Source organism: Barbus barbus (genome assembly GCF_936440315.1).
Source record: "Barbus barbus genome assembly, chromosome: 4".
Classification (NCBI taxonomy): domain Eukaryota; kingdom Metazoa; phylum Chordata; class Actinopteri; order Cypriniformes; family Cyprinidae; genus Barbus; species Barbus barbus.
The window spans coordinates 41348219-41366300 of record NC_136732.1 but is presented as its reverse complement, the minus strand read 5'-3'; the positions used below and the strand labels follow the sequence as shown (position 1 = coordinate 41366300).

At 36.4% G+C, this 18082-nt stretch overlaps 1 protein-coding gene across 3 annotated transcripts in view; it reads left to right on the top strand.

Annotated features, from left to right (window-relative positions):
- Positions 1-4828: 4828 nt before the first annotated feature.
- LOC306863330 (uncharacterized protein) overlaps positions 4829-18082 on the top strand; it is a 47806-nt gene continuing 34552 nt past the window's right edge. For 2 of the 3 annotated variants that reach the window (XM_079406591.1, XM_079406592.1), the window contains exons 1-4: positions 4829-5508; positions 8296-8646; positions 8753-9106; positions 12539-12667. In XM_079406591.1, coding sequence (XP_079262717.1) covers positions 5457-5508; positions 8296-8646; positions 8753-9106; positions 12539-12667 — 886 coding nt within the window. In that variant the 5' untranslated portion in view covers positions 4829-5456. The remainder of the gene's footprint in view (positions 5509-8295; positions 8647-8752; positions 9107-12538; positions 12668-18082) is intronic. The other variant, XM_079406593.1, reaches the window with a different exon arrangement.

The window sequence follows — 18082 nt, the reverse complement described above, 5'->3', positions numbered from 1 at the left end:
AAGCCACACAACTGGTTGAATGGGGAAGTAATCATGTCTACATTTGTTTAGCAAGCATTGATGTACAGTTATAAAAGTAAAGATTTAAATTAGCCACTACTGTAAATGCTTCATGAGATTTCAAACCTACATTTTCAGGATGTATTGTCGTATTTGTAGCGCTAGAGTTTTATGTGAAAGCATTTTTGGACTTGAAAGGTAAATATATACACAAAATGTACATTGTCTTTTTATAACAACAACGACAAATGATCATTGTATACAATTTATTTATACATACAAGTTTACAAAATGTTAAACAGTCCTTACTGTGCACGGAGGTTCACTGTCACTACTGGTAGTCTAATAAGTAAATATACATTTTAGAAATACTTACATATTTATTGTAATGCATTTTAAGGGCATTAATGTAATTTTCTTTGTTGTTTTCAGATTGAATACTTCCAAACACTGTTGAATTCAACCACTACTCTGCCGGTGTTGTTGTATTTGGGGAGAGGTCTGCATTGTCAAATCACAGTTTCAAAAAGGTTAGACTTTACAGGTATTATTTAATGCAAAATAAAAAGGTCAGAAGGTCAAGTACAATTAATATGTTATATTTCATCTTCTTTGCAGGTCGACAGTAACCACTGGAAATTTCTGGTGTGTAAAACCATTGTCAAACCACAGTTTTTTACTTATGGAAAATTGGAAAAACACAATTCCCTAGGATAAAAAAATGATACTGTATGTTTTAACATTAACGTTTGTACTACATTTGAACATAAACATGTTCATTAGAATACTTTTGTCCAAATAGTGTATCAAATTCTTCTGAAGACCATTTAAATTACGTACATTTCTTTTTTGTTGCGTAACAAAAAAATCCAAAAGATGACAGTTTAGTTTGATTATTCACATTAAATATTATACACTGTTAATATATTAAGAAGAGCATTTATACAAATAGTCATCATTCCATGTCACTGTAATTATAAAAATTATTTTAATTACCTTTATTTAATTAGCGCATTTCGAGAGTTCAATAATGTTTTTTATGCTTTGTAACTACTTATTAGTCATAGAGTGTTTTCACTTTCAAATTTGGTGATGATAGGTCTTAAAATCTGAAATATTTAAAGAACATTGTCGACACTACTCGACTTCATCCTAAACTTAAAAAAAAAAAATTTAAAAACACTATATCTTTCTTTTATTTACTCCTCCCTTGCGAGCTGTGTTCAATGTGTTCAATAAAATTGAAAATGAAATAAAGTTTAATTGTGACAATTTTCTTCTGCCAGATTCAGTGCACCAACTGTGAAAGATGGTACCACTCTGTCTGTGTCAACATGACGAAAAAAGAGATACACAAATGTAAGAGAAGAATGTGGTTGTGTGTTTTCTGTAAGTAAAAAGTCCTTTAAAATTATAGCTGTAAAAATATATGGTTTACTCTTGTATGTTTTTTTATGTTGCTTTTGTAGGAATTTTTGTTTTATTGTTTTGATCAGTTTGATCAATTTCCTCCTATGTCTTTGTATAAATACCAGTTCTGTCAAAATGGCTGTTGTACTGTTGCCTGTTGTTATTTCAAATTAGTTTGCAGTATTAATAGGAAAATTCAGCATTATATAAATTTTGTCATTGTAAGGATGTAAATAAGGTACGAATTGTAAATGCAACTACCTTGTGCACCAGAAAGGATTAAATGTGAGGTTGTATAAGTTGACCACTGCCCCCCTCTATTAACTGACACAGGTTTCATATCTCTGTCTCCCTGGTGGAAAAAGACATTAGAAGGAAAAAGTTACAAATAGCTTCAAGCTCCAATGACGAGCTGTCACCAGTGCAACAGCTACCCTGGTGGCATCGGGAAAAAGGTGCACAGAGGGCACATGCATTAATATTAACCCTCTGGCAGTCTGGTTTTAAGGGTTACAGTAATTAAATGGTTAAACTACACACACACACAGAACAAAATATAAAACTTTGGTAACTTTACAATAAGGTTGTATTTGTTAACAGTACTTAACTGTGCTTGTTAACATGAACAATAATTACATTTTATAAAAATAATTCTATAATGACACTACAAATACATTAATATAAATAAAAAATGTTGTATCCGTTAACATCAGTTAATGTACTGTGAATTAACATGAAAAAACATTAATCAAATAACATTAAAAAAGATTAATAAATGCTGGAAAAAAATATATATATTGTTCATTTTTAGTTAGTGTTTTTTAATGCATAAAAGTATTGTTAACAAATTAAACCTATTGTAAAGTATTACTAAAACTTTTAATAACCTATAAGCATTTTTTTAATAATTTTGATCATCTAGTGGTAGTAATTACTTGTGAAATAATCATATAAAATTATATTTCCAGTACAGTACATATTAACTTATTTGATGTAGCTGTTGGTCATTGTATCTTCTTGAACTTAGCAGGACCATGCTTAAAAGATGTCTTATCCTATGAACCGCAGCATCACAGCCTTCATCTGTGTATACAGTTGTGGTCAGAATTATTGGAACCCTTGGTAAATATGATCAAAGAAGACTGTGAAAATTAACCTGCTTTGTTAATCTTTTTGATCTTTTATTTAAAAAATTCACAAAAAGCTAACCTTTCATTGGATAATAAGAATTTAAAATGGGGGGAAATATCATTATGAAATAAATATTTTTTCTCAAACACACGTTGGACACAATTATTGGCACCCCTAGAAATTCTTAAGAGTAAAATATCTCTGAAGTATACTCCCATTCATATTCACAATTTTGAGCACTCCAGGGTGATTATGAACATGAAATTATCCAGCCATGGCTTCATGTTTCACAGAAATATAAATAGGAGGGAAAACAAAGCCCAAATTCCCTTAATCATCCATCACAATGAGAAAAACCAAAGAATATATTTCTGATGTGCAGCAAAAGATAATTGAGCTTCACAAATTAGTGAAGTGGCTTTAAGAAAAGAGCTAGAGCTGTGAAAATCCCCGTTTCCACCATCAGGGCAATAATTAAGAATTTCCAATCAACAGAAAATGTAATGAAACTGCCTGGAAGAGGACGTGTGTCTATATCGTCCTAATGCACCGTGAGGAGGAGAGTTTGAGTGGCTAAAGACTCTCCAAGGACCACAGCTGGAGAATTGCAGAAAATAGTTGAGTCTCGGGGTCAGAAAACCTTAAAAAAAAAATAGTCAAACAGCCCCTACATCACCACATGTTGTTTGGGAGGATTTCAAGAAAAATTCTCCTAGCTCATCCAAAAACAAACTCCAGCATATTCAGTTATCAGACACGACTGGCACTTCAAATGGGACTGGCTTCTATGGTCAGATGAAACTAAAAATGAGCTTTTTAGCAGCAAACACTCAAGATGGGTTTGGTGAACACAGGGATAAAAAGTAGCCCATGTGTACAATGAAATATACTGCTGTATTTGTGATGTTGTGGGCCTATATTTCTGCTGGAGGTCCTGGACATCTTGTTTAGACACATGGCATCATGGATTCTATCAAATACCAACAGATATAAAATCAACAAGTGACTGACTCTGTTAGAAATCTTATAATGGGCCATGTTTGGATCTTCCAACCGTACAATAATCCAAACACAAACCTCAAAAACAACACAAAAATGGGTCACTGAGCACAAAACCAAGCTTCTGCTGGCCATTCCAGTCCTCTGACCTGAACCCTGTAGAAAATGAGTGAGGTGACCTGAAGAGAAGAAGCACCAACATGGAGCTGTGAATCTAAAGGATCTGGAGTGATTCTGGATGAAGGAATGGTCTCTGATCTCTTGTCAGGTGTTCTCTAACCTCATCAGGCATTATAGGAGAACATTTAGAGCTGTTAAACTGGCAAATGGAGGTTTCAAAAAGTATTGAATAAAAGGGTGCCGTTAATTGTGTCCAACGTGTGTTTGAGAAAAAAACATTTATTTCATGATGATATTTCCCCCCATTTTAAATTCTTATTATCCAATGAAAGGTTAGCTTTTTGTGAATTTTTTAAATAAAAGATCAAAAGGATTAACAAAGCAGGTTAATTTTGACAGTCTTCTTTGATCATATTTACCAAGGGTTCCAATAATTCTGACCACAACTGTATATATATGTATGTACACACATGTATATTATACAAAATAAAATAGAACCTATTTTAATCAGTGATGCTGTCTACACTGGATGAGGCACTACGCAATATGACAAATCCCTTACAGTAAACTGCTGCCTCGTTCTATTTATGATGTACAAAAACAAAGTTCAAATGATTTGGAAAAGTCAAACTTTTTGGAGGATGTTAAGGGCCCAAAAAGCCCCCAAAAACTTAGCAAATAAAAATAAACATAATAGTAATCGTTGGAACAATCTTTCTGCTAAAAAAAAAAAAAGTTATTACAAAAAGAAATTTAAATTTGGACATGCTATTCTCTAATCAGCCAGTAGGGGTAAAATGGAAGGCTGTGAAAGATGTCTACTGTCCCCCTCTATTGATGGACACTGGTCTCATGTCTCTGTCTTCCTGCTGACGAAAGTTATTACAAAAAGAAAGTTAATTTTGGACATGCAATTCTCTTTTCTACCAGTAGTGGTAAAATGGAAGGTTGTGAAAGATGTCCACTGCCCCCTCTATTGATGGACACTGGTCTCATGTCTCTAGGCCCTTTAACTAAAAAGCTATTACAAAAACACCGCCCACTGAGCTATAGCAAAAAAACGAAGAAAACTTGCACTTTCCCCTCGGTCCCTTACTGAAAGCACCGCGGAGAGTGAGCTCTCCCGGCTTAATGTACATTGCGACGGCTTGTGCGGGGCAGTGCTTATTACATCGACCGAAAATTATGAAAAAGAAGGCTGTGAAACATGATCAGCTTTGCCCTTTTGGTGGTCACACTGTTTAGATTTTTATGGCAAGTCGATTTGGAGTTATTGCCGTTTATGGCTGAATGTGTCACGAATATCGTAAACAAAAGCAAATTAACCCCGCTAGTGAATTAGGGTCAGGGGAGGGGTCTTGGAGGGTGTCCCCCTCGGTAGACCGAAAGGGTAATTTAGCGTCTGCGATGACGGCTGTCCCACGAAAAGCGCTCTGAAGCGTTCTTTCTGCTGTTCCTAAAAATCACCATTATAGCCGCACACAATTATTTATTTTATTTTTTAAATCGCGGGTGGCTTGACCACAGTGGGAAACTTTTAATTTGGCGATGCTCTGTTATGGAGACATGATTATTTTCTCTGGGACTGATCATATGAGTATGTTTATTGCAATATGTCAGTAAGTTGATGATCACCTGACTCGACGATAATTTGAAATCGAAAGTAAAGTAAAAGCGAAAGTAAAATTGCTCTGCGGACATTTCAGGAACACGAGCTTCCGACAGCTAGTCATCTGTGTTTGTGGTAATCTATAGCTAAAGGACATTATCGTTTGGGTTTAATTTATCATTTGAAGATGCACCGAATGAACTGTGTTTTGATGTCAGTTCTGCTGATGATCGCTGATGGTACGTAGACTATTATATTATATTATCCGTTTACCCCTCTCTCTCTCTCTCTCTCTCTCTCTCTCCAACTAAAGTATTTTAACGGTCAATTCTTACTTTATTTTCATTTCTAAACTATATTTTGGCTTCAAGGCCCCTGTTCCTTGCTGCTTTATAAGACTTCGTATGATCTGAGGCGTCAAAATGGCCTCTTACAGTCTCTGAGGAAATGGCTGATTGGAAACATTGTAAAATACTATGAACATATTAGGATCAGAACAGGACCCTGTCAAATTAGGAAAAATGTATCTTCATAATGCGATGTATTTGAAAAGAGTAAAAATTAAAGATAATAAAGTAAGTAGTCTTCCGTATACTGAAGTGAAAAAGTTTTGATTGGCACAGATCAGCTTCTACAACCAAATCTCTTCCCTACAATATTAATTTAGAGAGAAACTCATCCTCAGTTCTTCATCTTCTAAGAATGATGTAGGCTAGCCTACAGTTTCAGATTACTTCATTTTTTTATAGTGATGTTTTCCAGCTTAATCAGAACTGGTTTATCTGAATTAACTTCAGTTCAGCAGAACTCCACTGTAAAGTAGAACTGGTTTCAGCAAGACTACAAATAAAATTTACAAATAAAAAGTATTTTTAATGAATATTTTTTTATGGATGAGCTGCACCACATGAAGTTGAATGTCCAGAGAGAGCAGAACTAATACAAGCCTGTTTACATTCGATTTACATTGTTTGGTATCATTCATGTCAGCTATTGTCATGTTGAGCTGTGTCGTACTTTGATATATATACACTCACCTAAAGGATTATTAGGAACACCATACTAATACTGTGTTTGACCCCCTTTCGCCTTCGGAACTGCCTTAATTCTACGTGGCATTGATTCAAGGTGCTGAAAGCATTCTTTAGAAATGTTGGCCCATATTGATAGGATAGCATCTTGCAGTTGATGGAGATTTGTGGGATGCACATCCAGGGCACGAAGCTCCCGTTCCACCACATCCCAAAGATGCTCTATTGGGTTGAGATCTGGTGACTGTGGGGGCCATTTTAGTACAGTGAACTCATTGTCATGTTCAAGAAACCAATTTGAAATGATTCGAGCTTTGTGACATGGTGCATTATCCTGCTGGAAGTAGCCATCAGAGGATGGGTACATGGTGGTCATAAAGGCATGACATGGTCAGAAACAATGCTCAGGTAGGCCGTGGCATTTAAACGATGCCCAATTGGCACTAAGGGGCCTAAAGTGTGCCAAGAAAACATCCCCCACACCATTACACCACCATCACCACCAGCCTGCACAGTGGTAACAAGGCACGATGGATCCATGTTCTCATTCTGTTTACGCCAAATTCTGACTCTACCATCTGAATGTCTCAACAGAAATCGAGACTCATCAGACCAGGCAACATTTTTCCAGTCTTCAACCGTCCAATTTTGGTGAGCTCGTGCAAATTGTAGCCTCTTTTTCCTATTTGTAGTGGAGATGAGTGGTACCCGGTGGGGTCTTCTGCTGTTGTAGCCCATCCGCCTCAAGGTTGTGCGTGTTGTGGCTTCACAAATGCTTTGCTGCATACCTCGGTTGTAACGAGTGGTTATTTCAGTCAAAGTAGCTCTTCTATCAGCTTGAATCAGTTGGCCCATTCTCCTCTGACCTCTAGCATCAACAAGGCATTTTCGCCCACAGGACTGCCGCATACTGGATGTTTTTCCCTTTTCACACCGTTCTTTGTAAACCCTAGAAATGGTTGTGCGTGAAAATCCCAGTAACTGAGCAGATTGTGAAATACTCAGACCGGCCCGTCTGGCACCAACAACCATGCCACGCTCAAAATTGCTTAAATCACCTTTCTTTCCCATTCTGACATTCAGTTTGGAGTTCAGGAGATTGTCTCGACCAGGACCACACCCCTAAATGCATTGAAGCAACTGCCATGTGATTGGTTGATTAGATAATTGCATTAATGAGAAATTGAACAGGTGTTCCTAATAATCCTTTAGGTGAGTGTATATATATATATATATATATATATATATATATATATATATATATATATATAATCAGGTCGTATTTCCTGTTAACCTGATTTGACCCAGTGTTTACAACCGTTTTTTTTTTTTTTTTTTTTTTTTTATATGTGAAAGTGAAAGAATTTCTGTCAGTGATTCATAAACACCATTTGCTTGTAAAGTGCAAACGCAAAAAAAAAAAAAAAACTTAATTTGACAGATAATCAAAGGGATTTGTATCTTTGAAGACACACCCATGGATCATTTTATATCTAAAAGAACAATGTTTGAGGTAGTGGATGAGATGAACACAAAGAGACTCTCTCTCTCTCTCTTTCACACCACACACACACACACACACACACACACACACACACACACACACACTATGCAAAACTACACATAACATGAGTTTCTTACCTCTCCTCTATCATCACAGTATGATTATTGTAAAACAAACAGTCAAATACTGAGGCTTGAGTCTAAAACCCCTGTTGATTTACATGGTTACCAAGATTAAATATTGTGATGCTATAAGTGTGCAGTAAATGTAAACACCAAAATCATGAGGCTGTCACTGACCATGTGTGAGTAAACGGTCTAAATAACTAGAAAACAAAAACAACATTTGAGGTCGTGCCCTAGCAACATCCCTCAATGCACCTACTGTACAGAAACACTTGTTCATGTCAGTAATGATGCTCTGTGTTAGTATGTATCTATGTATGCTTGGAGAAACTACTAAACAAGCTTTATTTGATTTCTCTGTCTCAGGTTTGATTGTAAAAGGTCCCTCTGGTCCTCTGGTTGCTCCTCTGGGATCTTCAGTGGTTTTGCCCTGTTCTGTTGATGAACTTTTATCAGTGGAGGGTCTGGAGGTGGAGTGGAAGAGAACAGACTCAGAGACTTTAATTCATCTGTATCAAGATGGTGAGAGTCGACCAGAAGCCCAGCAGCAGGATTATCAGGATAGAGCTCATTTCTTTACTGAAGAGATTCAACATGGAAACTTCTCCCTCCGTCTGGACGACCTGAGAGCTGAAGATGAGGGACAATACACATGTACAGTTGACAGTCAGCAGGAGTCTAGTGAGACTGTGGTTGAAATTAAAGTTGATAATGTTGGTGAGTATTGACCACATGAGTCCCATCCTAAATTCTCACTATGATTTTACAGAAACTAATTACTGTATGTTTCCTGCTGTGATATTTACACTGTTTCATATTTCAGAGCGTTTGAGAGTATCAGGATTGAGTCGCTCCATATCTGCTTCTGTCGGTGAAGACGTCACTCTGAGCTGCTCTGTAGACTCTCACATCCCACCTAAAGACCTGGAAGTTTCATGGATGAAAACAGACGAAGATAGAGATATTATGGTTCTGCTCTACCAAAACAACAAGGCTTTACCAGAGGCAACAGATGAGCGATACAGAGACAGAGTTGAGTTCTTCAGTGCTGAAACCCCCAAAGGAAACTTCTCTCTCAGACTGAAGGGCATCAGAACTGAGGATAAAGGAGTTTACATGTGTGAGGTGTTTGCTGGAGGACTTTCAGCCAATACAACTGTAGAACTGGAGCAACTGGGTGAGTCATCAAAATAAAAATCATTCGACCTATACTTTAAATTTATTTGTGTTATTGCGAATAGTCTTACATAGTCAATTAATTTCCAGTTTTTACAATGAAGTATGTTTGATTTATTCCAGCAGTTATAATGGTCAGATTTATGATTGCTTCATTTTGAAAATGTCTCTGACATCTAGTTAATTAACAAAACAGATGATTATTGTTGAAGAAGAGCTCCTCAGACTTTATCCAGTGTAAAGATGAGCTCATCAAAAATGGATGCAGCATTAGTAGATTCAGTAATAAGGCCCTACACTCTAAAAAAATCCATAATAGTAGGACACAATGTACTGTACTAATTTGAAGGAATTTTATTTATTTTTTACAGATGATCTACCCATTTTCTTTTTATTTCACACTGTATTGCATTGTGTTCTCAGAGAAATGTCCATACAATTAATGGATGATGTCCTGTGTAATGAGCTGGCAGTACTTTTTCTGTTATTGTATGGATTTTTTATAGTGTAAATGGTTCAATCCCAGACATACTGTATGTGTCACATACTGTATAAATTCCAATGAAGACGAAGGTAGGTAAAGTTGTTCAAATTAGTAGCACTTTTCCTTAAACGGAGCAAATTCAGGTAATCCAATAAGATCAAAAAGACTTAACAGTGTGCACTTAACACAAACAAAACCGGACGATGAACTGAAGAAACTGAAGACCTAAATAATTAGTTCACTTCCAGAATAAACATTTCCTAAATAGTTTACTTATCCTCATGTCATCCAAGATGTTCATGTCTTTCTTTCCTCAGTAAAAAAGAAATTAAGGTTTTTGAGGGGGAAAAAAATCCAGGATTTTTCTCTATATAGTGGACTTCAATGGGGATCAACAGGTTGAAGGTCCAAATTGCCGTTTCAATGCTGCTTGAAATGGCTATACATTTTAAACACAATTGCTCATCTTGCTCTAGCCCAACCTTACGCATTACATAATCACGTTGGAAAGTTGACGATACTGTGCAAGCCTGAGGCACGTACTGGAAATGCTTAAGATGACTACTGTTATTAAATAACATTTTAGTAAAACCTGCAAAAACCTCTCTGTTGAGAAATGTAGATTAATTTTACTATAGTTTATTCTGCATGCAGATTATATTTTAAGTTGTTTAAGCAAAATCAAGGAGTTTATAAGACTGGTTTATCCTTTTTTATATATTTTAGACATGTAGAACATATTCATGTTTGTGCATCAATGTCTGTAATGTGAGCTGTGGGTGCAAAACTTATTCAAGTAGTAGGAACTCAATATTGGTCAGTTGTATCTGACATAAAGGATCCGCGAATGAAACAGTGACCACAAACACCATTGACTTAAGTGAATGAAAGGCAATAATCAGCAATATGCATTCACACAAATAACTTTTTTATTTGAATATTTCAATATGTGTTGACATAAATGGCTTTTTTTTTATGTTTCACTGATGCAACATGGCACTGAGTTGTTAGAAAAGAAATGTGTAGTGGCATCATTGCTTGATGACGTCAGGAAAACCAAATAATCGGCTTTTTGAACCTGTTCAATGTGCCGGACTGTCCAAAAAGAACCAGTTTGCGTAAATGGATCAGACTTTACATCACTAATTGAAACTGCAATTTGGACCTTCAACTTGTTCATCCCCCTTTTTTTTCGACTGAAGAAAGAAAGACATGAACATCTTGGATGACATGGGGGTGAATAAATTATCAGGGAATTTTTACACTGGGAGTAAACTAATCCTTTAAATACATTATGTAATGAACTAAAATACAAACAGATGTGCACTAATTAGTAACATAATGAGTAACAATTACTAATGAAAAGCAAGAACATAGGAACAAATGAAACAGGAAAGAAAGAGAACCATATTAAAACACCTTGAAAACAGACTAATTGTGACAATATGGGGATCTCAGTGTGGCTCCATGTACAAATTGTTGCATTTTATCCATTTTCAGTGATCAAAATCCAAATGGGAGTCACTTTGCATGCAGCTGATACTGATACTTGCATTTAAAGAGGAATGTCTGAAGAACAAATAATGTTGAAATGTACCGGTATCTTGTATTCCTCTATCAAATCAATAGCATAGAACAGATTTACTGCCTTTGAAGCAGCCAAGGGTTCAAATACAGTGTATCGTAGCTACAGGAAAACACGTTTCTTGAGTTAGAGGCACACACATTTGCGAAAAATAATATTTTTGGCACTCAGACAGTAAGTTCAGTGCCATACTTTTCTAGTTTTAATGGGGTCATCGGATGTCCATTTTCCACAAGTTTGTATGATTTTTTAGGGTCTTCATGAAATGTCTGTAACATACTTTGGTTCAATTTCCTTAATGGTCATGTAAAACAACAACCTTTTTACCTTATCAAAGAGAGCTCCGTTCACAGCAAGCTGTTTCAGTGCATGTCTCTTTAAATGCTAATTATCTCTGCTGACCCCGCCTCTCTCTTCTGTAGACATACAGTTGTAGGCTCTTAACACCCCTCGCCTTTTCATAAAGTATTGTCTTTTGGATAAAATAACTATTTCACAGAAGTGAAGAAATGCTCTTTAAAAGAAAATGTATCAGCTGTGTGCAAAGTGACCCACATTTGGTTTTTGAGCACTGAAAGCGTGTACAACTTAACATTTTACTCCTGGAGCCGCATACAGTATCCCCGGGAATGAACCATATAGGACAGGGGTGGCGAACTTCAGTCCTGGAGAGCCACAGTCCTGCAGACTTCAGCTTCATCCCTTGTAAAACCTCACCTGCCTGTAGCTTTCTAGTAACCCTTTAGACCTTGATTAGCTTGTTCAGGTGTGTTTGATTAGGGTTGAAGCAAAGCTCTGCAGGACTGCTGCTCTCCAGGACCGATGTTCGTCACCCCTGATACAGGGCCTTAAAATGAAGATACTAAAAAAAAGTTTGATAAGAGTCAAACTGTAGTCATGAATGACTGGCATTGTGAAACAATTGTGGACAATTGTTTCACGATGCCAATCTTTCGTCTGGGACAGCTGAAAATTGTGCACTGTGTCTCGGGCTTTAAAGCATATTGAGATATTTTTAATACTTCTTGAGTTACAGGCATGCAAACTTTTTTTTTTTAATTATGAAGGTCGTTTTGTGTGTGTGTGTGTGTGTGTTTAGAGTGATTTAGAGTGTTTATACAGGTTTGTGCATGCAGAAAATCTGCCTTTTGAGTATACACAGAGCATGCAATTTTTTTATGATGAAATCCACAGCAAGTTTTATATTTGACCTGCTCACAGTGTAAACACTTTTGTGAATGTGTGTTACTTGCCACTTATACACTTGACAAACCCATTAGAAATGAGCTTTGGAGGTCACTATACAGGGACTGTTACACAATAATATACCTCTTTGTTCAGTGACTGATGTCTGTGTCTTACAGGTTTCTCTGTTTTACACATATTGATGTTGATTCTATGTATTGCTGCATTTGTATCTGCTCTTCTGCCCTGCTGTTTAATCTACTGCAGATGTTGTTGTTCAAAAACTCAAGTCATTCAGAACAACTGTGGTGAGTAGTTACTACAATTCACAATTAAGTTAGAAGAAAGTAAATGAGAGAAAAGCTTTTATTATATTATTTTATAAAAAATGGGTCCTTAAGAGTCATGAGAACCACTGCTCCCAAATAAACTATTTAAAAATGTCTTTAAATAACCCGATAAAATAATACAGCATTGAATTTGAACCTTTAGCTATCCTTTGGACTGATTGACATTTTTTTGAAAGAGCAGGGGTATTTTGCATAATCACAACTACTAAAAAAGTAATACAAAAGTAACTCCAGTTTAACAAGCAAGATAATTAATACACTTGCAAGACAAAAGATGACGACAAAAAGGGTTCCTTTGAGTTATCATAACACATTAATAATTCAAGAAAAACAACACCAGGTCAAGAAATAACTATTAAAATATGGCATGTCTATTTACTTTAAGTGCAAATCTTGTTAGCAGAAGCTAACTCTGAGACAGGTCTAGCTGAGACAGAAAAAAAAGTCAAATGAAACCATTGGGGTTGCTGAAGTACCGTATTGTTGTAGAGAGTAAAGAGAGTAGATCTAGCTTTTTTCTGATCTCATTCTTCTCGCTTTTCCCATCACATATTAGCTTGAAGGAGTGTTTCTATTTTAAATAAAAATTAAAAGAAAAAAAAAAAATCGAAAAGTTGAAATAATGTGCCCGGTTGGTATTTAATAGGCCTATAACTGAAATTGGATGTAGTGTCCTTGCATTGATTGGACAGGGTGCTATGTCAGCCGTGGTTTAATATGGTTGTGGTTAGGGGTAGATGTAGGGGTGGGCTTTAGGGATAGGGACAAGTAAGGCCCCGTTATGAAAACATTTCAGTAAGGCACATTGGATGTCATTTCATCCAGTTGATAAATGATTAATGGGGTAAATGGGGTTTTTCAATTTATCAGTGAAATAAGGTCTATAGTAAACATAACTTGATGAAACTTGGACATGCTCTACAGTGTATACACACCAATATCGAAAATTTGAATTTTTAAGTTATGTTTACTTAAAAAAAAAAACTACATTACTACTTTAACTACATAAGAACATTTTGGTGTAAGTGTGTGTAATTTACATTGTAGAGCGAAAACACACAAAGAAACAAAAACAACTACAACAACAAAAAACCTATCAAATAATAAAACTAACTGAGAACTGGCTGACTAAAATAAGCTTGAAAATGTTATCTCATGAAGTTTGTACATGGAATTTTTAGACATACAATAATGAATACTTAATTTCTTTACAATTTATAGGTGTTATTTCATCAGTCGATCGTGGAAATCTTTTAATATTGACAACAATATTAATTCCAGGATAGAAGACAATTATACAGCAAGAGTAGTTTCATGAGGACAAAGTTTGAAACTTGACTTTTTAGTAATTAAAATGTATATGTATTTTAATAAGTATTAAATATACTGATTGATGAATGTTTATTTTGTAATTTTAATTTATGTACTTTTTTATTTGATAATTTTTATATAATCCTACTGCTCAAAATACCTGGGGCAGAGGGGCTTGTCATACACTATCAACATATTAAATATTAATCCAAATATCAAGTTTCTGATACCTCATGTGTGCAAACAAGTTAAAAAAAAAGTATTTATTTTGGGAAAAATTATGATTGGGTTGAGATCACAGAGCAAAATGTGTAAAACGCTATGCTAATAAGTTTGAAACGGTTTTGGAATCGGGGAATCACAGCACAGGCTACGCACAACATGAGAAATAATTAAACCAATACGTTTGAAAACAGCCGGTGCATTCATCAGTGTATCATGTAAATGAGGGGGTCTAGGACCCCCAGGCCCCCTTGTGGCTATGCCACTGGTTCATACATGCTGTTTATGGTAGGGTCAACCAAATATGTGCTGTCAGTCTGAGGCTCAAGACTATAGTTCTCAGATGTGTAATGCCTGATCAGGATACCACACATCTAGTTTCAACACATTCCTGATCCAAGGATGGATCAAAGCTCGCATTCCAGCGGAACCCATCGCTCCGAACTCCCCTTTTCTTCCTGGGATCATAAACCAGGGTCCAGCTCAGGAAATTCACGTTTTGGCATTTTGAAAGAAAACAGAACTCATATTCCCGGAGCCTAACTTTACTGGCGCCAGAGACTCCCCTGAAACTGCCGTAATTCAAAAGAAAATAAATGTCGGGAAGAAGACTTTTTACGAGTAACTCTGACAACGGACAAATTCCAGAGCTCCCCAAGAAGTGACATTATGACCTCGCGTTTCGCCCAAGAAAGGAATGCGTTTTTCCTGTTGCGTTCTCTAAACCAACAGAAACGGACAAAGGGAGCCACAGCTTGGCTGAAGGACTAATATGTTTTAAAAGGGAACATAAGTTATACTAAGTTTCTGTGACTGAAATTCTACTAGAAAAGAAACACTATATACAATATATCTATACAAATATTAAAGGACGTTTCTGTTTGTGACATTTATAAGCTGTTGCATTATTTTAAATCTATGGTAAATCTGTTTCCAGAATGTATAAGTTTACCTGATCACTAGATGTTCAGTTCACCTGCTATTTGTGTCGTTTAGAATTCGGGATGGTTTAATCAATGTATTTAACCAAGTAATATCCTTCGTATTCACATGTATTTTTGGCTATGCAAAGTTACGTGGTGTTTGGTGTCAAACGAACGCTAATTTTATGAATAGTATTATGGTGAATGGAAATGATTTGTTTACATATATTATGATTACAATAACGGATAGAAACTTGCTTTCAATAAGTTGTCTCAGGTGACGAATGACTGAACAAGATAATGTATGCAAAACACGCAACTGTGCAGGGCGGGGCTCCGCCCACAGAAACACTTGCGATTGGATCAAACGCCCCACAGGAACATTTTGCGATTGGACCACGCGCCCAAAAGGCGGACCCCAAATCGGCCCGTTAAAACGGATGCACAACCATGAAGTTGTGAGAGTTGAAAACTACAGGAGGCCACACACACGCCTCGCCCGTCTCTCGTTCTGCTCACGCTGCAAAGCGCTTCTCGCCTCTTAACACCACGGCTGAGTACTGCAAACAACCAAAGACTAACACCAAAAGTCAAGAACCAAACGACTTCCTGAAAGCTTCCTCACATCAGAACGACGACGACCCACCACTGAAGAGGGCTCTAGTCACACGACCAACCGAGAAGCCAATCCACACACAGTCCGTCTCGACCAAAGCAAAGGAGGAAAAAGCCTGACTTTGAACCGAAGAAAGCCTGAACTCTTTGAACCGAAAGCAAAAGACAAAGTAAGGCAAAATCTCTTTATTGACTGAAACCGGGATACCTCTCGTTTGAGAGTAAAGATAGAATGATTCTCTGTCTATGAGTTTCCTCAGGTTGGAAAGCTAGCATTAAAACCTAAGTCTCTCTCTCTTCAGATATAAACAACTCGCTCCCATCTGTGTGTATGTTAAATCGTCTGTTTTGGGTTGTCTAGTCAGTAGTGTATTAGAGTTAGTGAATAAAACTTTGACTTTATTAAGAAATATTTTGTCTGTGCTATGTGATTTTACATGTCGTAATTATTTGCCAAAAAGATCGCGTTTTACCTACGCTCAGGAGCTAGATAACTAAATTTAACTATTTGATTTATTCCAATCGTTGGCCACGAATGAAATAAACAACGTGTTAAGAGATAACTTGCTGCTATTAATGCTTGCTGGACAAGTCGTTAACAAGGCATAAGTTGGACATTCTGATTAATAACAATTAATCATATGAAGATCAACTCTTAAGAGTGATTCCCTAAAAGCTAAATAATAAAATAAATATTAGTAGGATTAATTTTCTACAGATTAATGGTGGAGGAATTTCAAGTTTGATTTGAAAATTCATGGCATATTAATCATTTGTGTATTTTTTCTATTTTTAACCGGAAAGAAATAGTTCATACACAGAGAGTCAAAGTTGGTTTCACTATTCTGTACACGCAAGTTACTTGTGGCAATGTGTTTCTGTATGAAAGTGCAATGTGTTGTTGTTGTTTAAAGATATAGCTTAAAACTGCAGTAAGATTAAAAGGTGTCCGTGAGACATTGTAAGTCGCTCATAGCGCAGGAAAAGGAGAGAATATAAGTGTGTTCCTTTGCTCTCCCTCATAAGGCCTTCATAGTGTTGTGATAGTAGTGCGTGTCCCACTTTCTATTCCACCTATGGTTACAATGAAATCTCCCTGGCGAAAACATTAACTTAGCTACGTAATGCATTTTCTGCCATTTTGTAATTCACTAAAGAAGTGAAATCAGCGCGCGGCACTCAGAAGGAGTGGCCAGATCGCGTCTGTGAGGGAGTATTGTATGTGATTTTGTTAAGTGTGATAAAAGAATCCACTGTGCTTTTCTGTGAAGTCACGTGAAGTGACAGAAATACGGCCCGCCGCGGTCAAAGTGTAGATTGAAAATTAATCTGTGGGTTAATTTAATTCGGTCTAAATAAGTTGAGATGGTTGTGCTATAAAGAAAAGAATCTGAATAGCGCTTGTGTGACCATTTTGTGTAAGCCTGAGACGCACCCACAGAACTGGGCGTCACCACGGCAACAGCCTGACCGGAGGTCATCAGAAGACTCTCCCGGAAATGTTGTAGTGCGCACGCGCAGCCGCGAGCGCCATTTTGAAGCTGTTGTAAACAAATAGCATAGCATTTGAAGCTAGTAGGTAGCATTAAAGCTTAGCCGAGCTGGTAGCATTGAAGGCTAGCGAGTAGCACATAGAATTTGGTAGCCTGGGTTTGAATGCAGTGTGCTATGCAGTGTGTGTGTGTGTGTGTGTGTTACAGTTAACCCTCTGTCTGCTCTAACTGAACTCTAACTCACACTCTAACTATCCTCCCTCTCTGGTGCATTATTAATGCTTTCTCTCCTCCCTTTTGAAAAGATTTTAACAAATACAGACGTCGATAAACTATTGTTAAGCAAGTCAGTTAATTTTATAGGAATAAAGGCATTTTATTCAGGATTGGTTTCCTCCCTTTGAAGTTAGACAGTTAATATCAGACCTTAACTTCATTCACCTTGATAAAAGATAATTAATTCAATTATAAGTGCGCTCATGATTTTAGGATATCAGTGGGTGAATCGCTATGAAATATTTGAAACTGATAATTTGATTTCATCCCAGATTTGAAATTAAACTCATTTGAAAATAATTTCAGCTCCGGATTCCATATAGACTGATTGAGATAATTATGTGTGCTCTGATAATTTAACAATAACATTAAGATCGTAGTTATTAACTATCAATGTGTTTGATTTTCAGGCCCTGAAAATTTTAAATTTCCTTTTATAAATTGAGATTAATTTGTTCTGAAGGTTCTGATGACACAAGGAATTAGTAACCTGTCAGATTTAGGGATGTGGAAGTTGTAAATTAATTTCATAA